This window comes from Mercenaria mercenaria, chromosome 17, assembly GCF_021730395.1.
Source record: "Mercenaria mercenaria strain notata chromosome 17, MADL_Memer_1, whole genome shotgun sequence".
Classification (NCBI taxonomy): Eukaryota; Metazoa; Mollusca; class Bivalvia; order Venerida; family Veneridae; genus Mercenaria; species Mercenaria mercenaria.
In genome coordinates, this window is record NC_069377.1 from 33,011,017 (window position 1) to 33,021,049 (window position 10,033).

Sequence of the window (10,033 nt, forward strand, 5' to 3'; positions counted from 1 at the left end):
AAAAGATCAAAATAAATTCTGCATTTGTTCTGAATGAGAAAGTCCATTCCAAATATTGCTTTTCTATTCATGTTTGGAATCACATAAAATTTATGTTCTATTTTCCCTCCACCTATTCGAAAAATAAGATTGGTTTATCCATCTACATGCAGTGAATTACCATTTACAGACTGTAATGAAACTTTATGATTTTTAAATAGTTTTGGCTTCCTATTTAATGATTCATATGTCCTCCTGTGAGACTTCTGCTCTAGAGTCTACTAACGCCCCCATCTTCTGTTTCCCTATTCTAATTGTACAAGAGTTTGGATTCCTTGCTAGCGCTATAAAATACGTTGATAAATCACTTTTCCTTCCATCGACTTCTTTATGACATGAAGACTTTAGTTTAAAGGCCTGAATATGTCCTTTTTAGGGCTCAATACACTCCTACATTCTCTCATAAAATGTCCTTATTTTCCACAATTCCAGCAATCAATATATTTGTTCCAGACATAACTGTTTTGAAATTTATTTTGGCTTAATTTCTGCATATGTCTAGTGGCTTTCTTTCGTAATAATACTGCACGAACATATTTCTGACGTGTCCTACATTCCTTGACATTATGACCTAGCCTTCGGCAATATTGATAACGAATTTGTGGCTGAACGTGATCTAACTCTTTAGCTTTTTGATACGTTTCTGAAGAATTTTGCTGGCTAGTTACCTTTCCAAATTGTAAATCAAATCGATTTCTTTAATTTTGCTTATTCATAGCTGACGTAACTGCAGCCTGTAAAGCTTCCAGTGAATCACGCATAACTTCCATCTTAAGAAAACTTTCTGTTAACCCGTCAATAAAATAACCTATTAACTGTTTCTGAATAATTCATCAGGTTTTTGTTTTATATTTTGCAAAAGATATGTAGCATGCTGTGAGTCGTGTACCTCAGAAAATCTAGTAGATAAAGCATTTTTCAAAGCAGCCCAAGTACAATCTTGATTATCGTATTCTAAAATGATCTCTCTGTCATCCATCTACCTATTTATACTTTAGCAGACGTAAGTTTTGATTGGTGCTATTTATAGAACTTTTATCTCATTGGTCCAAATTTAACATAGTATTTTACAACGAGTACTTGCTCCGAGAAATATCTGGTTCCCTTTAACTATTGTATATGACATATGTATTGACATTGTATATGTGTGATGCTGGGATCCAGCTATCAACATAATAAACCCAAATCAGCCAAAAATCACCGAAATCCTATTATTAATAGCAATTCAACAATAATTTTAACAATGATAGCATAAAAAAGGGAGTCAAGCACTATCTGTGCTTATGTGTTACGTTATCAATAAATCAGATATACAAATTATTCTGACAGCGCTATATGACAACTTTGGTGTAAATTCCAAGTCTCTACTGTCATCTCATCTACTCTCCAGGTTACTCAAAACAAGATAATTAGGTTTGTCCTTAAACTTGATCAAAGAAGTCAAATTGATACAGAACACTTCTTACAGTTGGGCTGGTTACCTGTCACAAGAAGAGTGGAAAAAATAACTCTAAATCACATTTTTAAAATACATTCAGGTTCTATCCCTTCTTACATGAATGAGTATTTTACTCAAGCCAGTTCTGTACATAGTCACAATACCAGGTTTAGTAAAGGGTCATGCTTCAGCATTCCTAAAGTCAAAGGATTTGGTAAAAAGTCATTCAGCTATAATGGTTTTTCTTTGTGGAATAATTTACCACATAATGTTTAAAATTCTGCAAACATGCAGCAGTTCAAGGTTTCAGTACAAAATCATCTTCTACATAGCTTGTAGTTAAATTTGTCTTTTCTAATTATACTGTGATTGTTTTACTTTGATACTTTTTTTAAACTGTTGAAAACCTGCTCAAGTTACCACCATATATTACAAAGTTGTTGTACCTTGCTAGGACATGTCATCATTCATCCAGGACCACAATGGAATAAGGGGTTTCACATTCCCCTTTTTTGTGTCATCCTGGGTCTACGAATACATGTCCTGGTACATTTTTTTTCTGCAGATATTGGTATTTTAAGTTAGTTATGAGTCTTAATTGTCTTTCAATATGTTTTAATTCCTAGTCATTGTATATGTGATATTTGAAATTTGTTTTAATTTGTGTTGTACCATTCCATGTGTTTTATATACTGAAATAAATCAATCAATCAATTTACAGGTATTTTGAACCTGCTTTTTCTTTCTACGTAAAGCATATGGAATTGTGGCATATTTACGGCAGGGTTTCGTTGGTTCTCCCTTAGAAATTTTGAAATATTCTACGAGATAAAAAGGTGCATTTAAAGCCATTTTTACGTTACATAATCTGAGCAAATCAGGTTGACAAGTACATCCTACCGTAGCCTGGATGACTTGAATACATTTTAGTAATTTCGAAAAAAATGAGAAAATCAGGTTAATAACACTACTCGCCTGCATAATTGGATCACATGTATATTTAGGACGTTGGGGCTTAAGGGTCCTTCCCCAGAAATTTTGACATTCTACAGGACAAAATGGCGAATTTTAAGCCATATTAGACAAAAAGTCCGAGCAGATCTGGTTGAAATATACACACTACTTGCCAGAATAATTGGAGTACAAGTACAGATAGAGTTCCCGACGGTCCTTTCCGAGAAAATATGAAATTCTACAAAACAAAACAGTACATGGTAAGCTATTTCGACCTAAAAAATTGTTCTGCATAGACTTAACAATCCTCTGAGAGCTGTCATACATGACCTAAGGCCCATTTAAAAAAATAATTACTGAACTTATTTTCATAAATGACCTATATACCACAAACACTTCTAAGAGAGATATTTTTGTCTGACACGTCAACACTATTGAACATGTTCCAAACAGAGAGGTAGAATGTGGGTATGAAGACATGTGTAATACGACTTATTTTATATTTCTTAAAATGCAAAATAACTCCTTGAAAATGCTATCAAAATGTCAAGTATAGGTCCACAATGAAATAATTTCAGACAATGGCTGACAGAAAACATGAAAATGCCACTTTTTACAATGACACTAAAGTTGGTAGGCAGTTGGTAGTAGGTAGTTGAACATTCGAATAACCAACTACTTACTAGTTGCCAGTTGGTTATTCAAAATGTATAAGCAAGTCTGATTACCTTTTAAAACATAATGATAAAAAATCATTCTTATCCATGTTTTGTTCTTTAATATTAATCCTCATTTCTTAAAATGCATTCAGCAGTCTCAAAAAGTACCTGGAGAGCCAGTTGCCAATTCGCGATATGTTTCAGAAAAGCTTCTTTTTTTTAGTCACTAATGGATAAAATCATTCAATATGACATTTTATATGGTCTTTCATATCAATATCTGACACTTTCAACGTAAAGATCAGTCTTGGAAACACTCAGGAGAGCCAGTTGCCAATTCGCGTGTGAATAACCAACTGCCTACTGTTAGGCAGTTGGTTATTCGACATTTTACATACAGTCAGTGTTTTGGTAGAACATGATAAAAAACTTATTCTAACCCTTGTTTTGTTCTTTAATGATAATATTTATTCCTTTAAATGCATTCGGCAGTCTCAAAAGCACCAGGAGAGCCAGTTGGCAGTTCGCGATATGTTTCAGAAAAGCCGATTTTTCAGACACTGTGTGACATATAAATAAAATAATTCAATTTTACATATATTTTGTTCTTTTGTATCAATACCCGACACTTTCAACGTATAGGTCAGTCTTTGAAACTCTCAGGAGAGCCAGTTGCCGATTCGCGTGCGAATAACCAACTGCCTACTGGTAGGCAGTTGGTTATTCGACATTTTACAGACAGTCAAAGTTTTGGTCGAAAATGATAAAAAAATCAATCTAGTCCTTGTTTCGTTCTTTAATGTTAATATTTATTCCTTTAAATGCATTCAACAATCTCAAAATGCACCAGGAGAGCCAGTTGCCAATTCGCGATATGTTTCAGAAAAGTCGATTTTTCAGACACATATGCATCAAATAATTCAATTTTACAAATATTTTGCTCTTTCATATCAATATCAGACACTTCCAACGTATAGGTCAGTCTTGGAAACACTCAGGAGAGCCAGTTGCCAATTCGCGTGCGAATAACCAACTGCCTACTGTTAGGCAGTTGGTTATTCGACATTTTACTGACAGTTATAGTTTTGGTAGAACATGATTAAAAATTCATTTTAACCCATGTTTTGTTGTTTTATGTTAGTATTTATTCTTTCAAATGCATTCAACAGTCGCAAAACGCACACTCAGGAGAGCCAGTTGCCAATTCGCGTGCGAATAACCAACTGCCTACTGGTAGGCATTTGGCTGTTCGGCATTTTACAGACAGTCATTGTTTAGATCGAAAATAATAACAAATATTAAGCTAGTCCTTGTATAGGTCAGTCTTGGAAACACTCAGGAGAGCCAGTTGCCAATTCGCATGCGAATAACCAACTGCCAACTGGTAGGCAGTTGGTTATTCGACATTTTACAGAAAGCCATTGTTTTGGTAGAACATGATAAAAAAAATTCATTCTAACCCTTGTTTTGGTATTTTATGTTAGTATTTATTCTTTCAAATGCATTCAACAGTCTCAAAATGCACCAGGAGAGCCAGTTGCCAATTCGCGATATGTTTCAGAAAAGCCGATTTTTCAGACACATATGAATAAAATAATTCAATTTTACATATATTTGGTTCTTTCGTATCAATATCTGACACTTTCAACGTATAGGTCAGTCTTGGAAACACTCAGGAGAGCCAGTTGCCAATTCGCATGCGAATAACCAACTGCCTACTGGTAGGCAGTTGGTTATTCGACATTTTACATACAGTCATTGTTTTGGTAGAACATGATAAAAATTCATTCTAACCCTTGTTTTGTTCTTTTATGTTAGTATTTATTCTTTTAACACCTTGAGGCCGAAATACGACTAAAGGCGCTATATTTTCTACCCCTGTAGCGTCGATATCCGACTATACGCGCGTTATCAGGACTCCCCAGGACGGCGATTGCCGAGTATAGTCGCGGCACCGAGATCATGCTGATTGCGTCACGTACTTGTTAAATTTTGATTGTCCTGATAAAAGCAAAATTATTTTGGATACCGGCTATTTTTTCTTAGATGTTATAATTATTAATTATGTTAATAGTTAGTTTCCTTGTTGAAATAAATGTTTGTAAATATGCGGTAAAGGAAATAAAAAAGACGAACTCCGCTGTGTTTCGTTCATACTGTATTTCAAAAGATTAAAATAATGTCGGCTGCCAGAGATTTTTCTTACATTGAAGAAAATATTCATTATCATGCTGATTTTGACGTATCAGTTCCGTCGGATGATGATTCCGACGATGAAATTTCATTACCAAAGAAATTGATGGTCGGAAAATGTAAAATTTTAGATGGCTGGAATATTCGTACACTTACATTGCATTAAAATCAAATGGATAAAAATAAAATGAGCAAAATGTTTCATACATAAAAATGTTTGTAAATAAACACTTTTTGTAAATTTAATAATTCTTTAGAGATGGGTGTAAATATTACAACTTAACCATCTCAGTGCGTGTCACACAACGTCAGTGTACATGTTTAGAAATTAATTATACATCAAAATAAACCATCGATATTCACTCAAAAATGGGTGTTAATTTTGAGTAATGCTGATGTTAATGCTCTGTGTTAATGATGTATTTCTATTTATTGGAATTTAATATGTTTACATGTGAAAAAAGTAATAAAACCGGAAATGTTCAAATATCTATTGAACGCAATAGGTGTGTAAAAATTTCGAATGTTTCGAAGTGAAATTATTATTCTATTTGGATATAAGTTACGGACGAAAGTGGATATATATAAATATGTGTTCAAACTTGGAAGATTTTATAAGTATAGTTTGATGTACACCCATGTTAATAATTTTTCCATGCATGATTTCAATTGACTGCATGCGAGTGTGCGTATGATAAGATCAGATACTGTTCTTCGACGTTAGATGGTAATTCTTATCTCGCCGCAGCATGTATACTATGATATCGGCCTCAGGGATTTAAATGCATTCAACAGTGTCAAAATGCATCAGGAGAGCCAGTTGCAAATTCGCGATATGTTTCAGAAAAGCCAAATTTTCAGACACATATGAATAAAATAATTCAATTTTACATATATTTGGTTCTTTCTTATCAATATCCGACACTTTCAACGTATAGGTCAGTCTTGGAAACACTAAGGAGAGCCAGTTGCCAATTCACGTGCGAATAACCAACTGCCTACTGGTAGGCAGCTGGTTATTCGACATTTTACATACAGTCATTGTTTTGGTAGAACATGATAAAATTTTTATTCTAACCCTTGTTTTGTTGCTGTTTTATGTTAGTATTTATTCTTTTAAATGCATTCAACAGTCTCAAAATGCACACAGAACTGCCTCTCGAACCCAAATCGATGAGGGACAAGTGATTTGAGTTCTGCGACCGTAACCACTAGGCCACGGAGGCCCCCTATTAGAAAAATGAGTGGATACCTTTTATAAGGATACAGAGGTGTATCTATTTATTTTTCACTGGAATAATGGTATAACGTTGCACTGGAAAATGATTAAGTATCATTTATCACCTATTTGATTGTTGAAATATGAAATTGCAGTACATACCATATACGGTGAAAGTAAAGTCAGGTGGCTCCTTGAACTTCCGGCTGTGTGATACACGTGGTCTAGAAGAATCCATGGGTATCGATGTGCTAGAGTGTAACTATCTTCTTGATGGAAACGTACCAGCTTATTACGAGGTAATTGATATTGACCCAGCTTCCTTAAAACTGTATTCAGTAAAATGCTACGGACGTATACAGTTATCAACTAAATAAAACTCCCGAACCAGGTGAAGTTAAGCGTTTCAGTCATACAATATAAATACAGCTGATAACGTGTTTAGCTCAGCGGAGCACGGAGCACTGTCCTGCCGTCCTTCTGTCGTCCGTCCGTCCGTCCGGACAAACTTTCCTTCAGAGGACATCTGCACTGAAAATACTAGTCAGAATTGAACAAGTAACTTGGTCAATAGCATCCTGGCATGTTTTTTTTCAAAATTTCAGCATCACCGCTTTCTTTGAAAACAGACAAACACTTTTAAATAACTTCTTATAAACCGCTAGATGGGCCTCCACCAAACTTGGTCAGTAACAACAATTCAAGGTCCCCTCCCACACTTAACATGTGGTCAATTGAAGCCCCATTTAGGGGCTGTTACAGCTTAAAATTGAAATTCCTTTAAAAAGCTTCTTGATGCATCTTCATCAGGCTTGATCTTTGAAATTATTTTAAGGTCTCTACAAAATCTTTTTCAACTAGGTGAGATTAGCCCTTATTAGGGGTTACTGCAGCCTTTTTGTTCCAATGTCAAATTAAATAAAATTTGGACAACCGTTTCCTTTGTCCGGGCCGCTAGAGCTTGAAATAGAAATATTTTAAATAATTTCTTTGCCTGAACAGGCCGGTAGATCTTCACCAAACGTAGTCTGTAGCATCATTGTAAGGTCCTCTCTCAAACGTGTTCAAATGAAACATCAAAACCTTCTTTTAAGGGCCAGTAGTTAAGCATAGAAAAACCTTTCAACAACTTCTTCTCATGAACCGCTGGATGCATATTCATCAAACTTGGTCTGTAGCATAATGTTAGGTCGGCTCCAAATTTAGTGCAGTTTGGACACTTGGCCAATTTTAGGGGGGGCTGCTATAGGTAAAAAAGAAGAACTGTTAAGAAACTTTCAGCCTGCTCCAGTTATTGTCCTCCGCTTTTTTCGAAGAAGAGAAGGGGCACAGAAATAGGCTGCGTCCTTCCGTCCGTCAAAACTTCATGTCCGGTACATAACTCTGCCAAACATGAAGGGATTTGAAATAACTTGGCATAAATGTTCCCCATTATAAGACGACCTGTCGTGCGCAAGACCCAGACCCATAGCTCCAAGGTCAAGGTCAACCATATAGGTCAAAGATTAGGGGGGACTGTTTCGTGTCCGGTCAATAATTCTACAATTCATCAAAGGATTTTGAAAGTACTTGGAATAAATATTCCCCATAATAGGACAACATGTCATGCGCAAGACCAAGATCCCTAGCTCTAAGGTCAAGGTCACATCTAGAAGTTAAAGATTAACATTGGTCTGTTTCTTTCTCGGTCAGTAACTCTACCATTCATCAAGGGGTTTTTGAAATTACTTGGCACAAATGTTCCCAATAATGAACTGATGTGTCTCGCGCAAGACCCAGACCCCTAGCTCCACGGTCAAGGTCACCTGTGGAGATAGAATTTTTTTGTTTGGTCTGTAACTTTTTTGTGCACTGGTGTATATTCAAATAACTAGGCATATATTTTAACCATTACAAGACATTGTGTCGTGTGTAAATGGTCAATGTTACAGGCACTCTAGTTAACTTTCTGTTTTACTTTGTACACGAGATTCCCCTCCCCTTATATGTTAAAGTACAATACATGTGTTTATATCAGTGTTTCCTCTATTTCAAAAATGAAAATATGTTTTAAATGAGATGATTGGTATTGATAGATATATAAAAAGCTGTTAACAATTGTAGCCTACGGACTTGCAGAATGCAAGCCGTGACACAAGTAATAAGTTACTGGTATAATTAGGTAAATGCAGCATTACTATGGTTGCAATACATTAGACTGATATGTAGTGCAACACTGCATCAACAGCAGATTTAACTTTTTTCCTAATGTGTAATTGAAGACAATTTATATTAGTACCACATAAGAATCATGCATTTTATTTGCTTATTTCTTATCTCCCTTTAATATAGTTATGACTTACGTACATTGTTAGTATTTTGCCCTGTTACTTAGAATATGTTGTATTGGTATGCAATATGTTTTGTCAAAAATATCCCTAGGCGGGGGACGTTGATATCTCTGTTATAAATCAAATTGTAAGAGCCAAATAGTGATTGAACTGTTTGTCATCTGAAGCACTAATTTGTGTAATAAACTTCCACTGGCTATGGAACATTCGGCATGTGGAGCATGTTGTAGTCCTCTTCCATTATTTTAACTCTACATATCCTGTTTAAGCTCTGAAATTTAGTTGAGCAATTTAGGGCCGTCATGGCCCCCTTGTTTGTTGCGTTTGTTAATTTTCGAATCAGAAGCGATAGGAGTCATTTTCTCTTTGAAAATGATAATAAGTTAATACTAAATATTTTTATCTTTCTAGTTGAATCCTACATCGCCAATCAGTCCAAAGTATCCAGGATTCAAGTCTGACCCCAGCATTATGACATTGTCCATTGTGCAGTCTTCGTATTAGATTCAACAACGCTCGAAGTGCTGTCTACTAAGGTTGTTGAGAAAATGAAGGGACTTCGTAGACTAATGAATCAGAAACGTATGATAAAATTGAAATTGCAATTCTTTGAATCAAAGATCCAAATAATGTATGAAAAGCTGTTAATTAGACAAGTATTATGCACATTTTTCTTGTCTTGTATCTTTAATCAAGTATGTCAACTTTGTACGAGTGTCTTTTTTAATACACTGAAATATTCATCAGAAGGATAATTTCAGGAGAAATTTTAATATCTCAAGAATACTTCTGCTTTTTATCATTGGTACAAATAAAGTAATTTTACAAGATGTGTTCAGGTATGAGGACTCATATTTCTATATGTACATATATACTTTTTCAGGAATACCACAGCTTATTCTTTTAATAAAGATAGACAAGCTCTGTAAAGAAGTAGAGAAAAAACGTATCTTTTGTGTATCACAGCCCAACTGTCAAGCAAGCTGTAGAGAAAGCATCGCAAATTCTTGGTCTTCCACGAGCTCACGTACTTCCTGTGAAGAATTACGAGGACGAGGCTGAGTTGGACGACAACATTGACATTTTAGCTTTGTTGGCTCTTCGTAAGATGCTGCATTTTACCGAGGATTTCATGCATAATCTGATCGACAAACGAAATGATGTGCAAGTCGATATGAAAAAATTGAAGCTCGAAAACTGA

At 35.2% G+C, this 10,033-nt stretch overlaps 1 protein-coding gene across 1 annotated transcript; it reads left to right on the plus strand.

The window, feature by feature from the left end:
* The first annotated feature begins 6,645 nt into the window (after positions 1 to 6,645).
* LOC128549961 (interferon-induced protein 44-like) lies at positions 6,646 to 10,033 on the plus strand. Its single transcript, XM_053527758.1, has 3 exons — positions 6,646 to 6,801; positions 9,244 to 9,329; positions 9,799 to 10,033. The coding sequence occupies exons 1-3, from the start codon at positions 6,646 to 6,648 to the stop codon at positions 10,031 to 10,033; spliced, it is 477 nt and encodes a 158-aa protein (XP_053383733.1).

Bases quoted from the DNA above. Each gene is read 5' to 3' on its own strand.
- LOC128549961 (XM_053527758.1), top strand. From the start codon at position 6,646: ATGAAATTGCAGTACATACCATATACGGTGAAAGTAAAGTCAGGTGGC. The intron at 6,802-9,243 runs GTAATTGATATT...TTATCTTTCTAG, and splicing joins ACGTACCAGCTTATTACGAG to TTGAATCCTACATCGCCAAT. The intron at 9,330-9,798 runs GTATTAGATTCA...TGTGTATCACAG, and splicing joins TTGTCCATTGTGCAGTCTTC to CCCAACTGTCAAGCAAGCTG.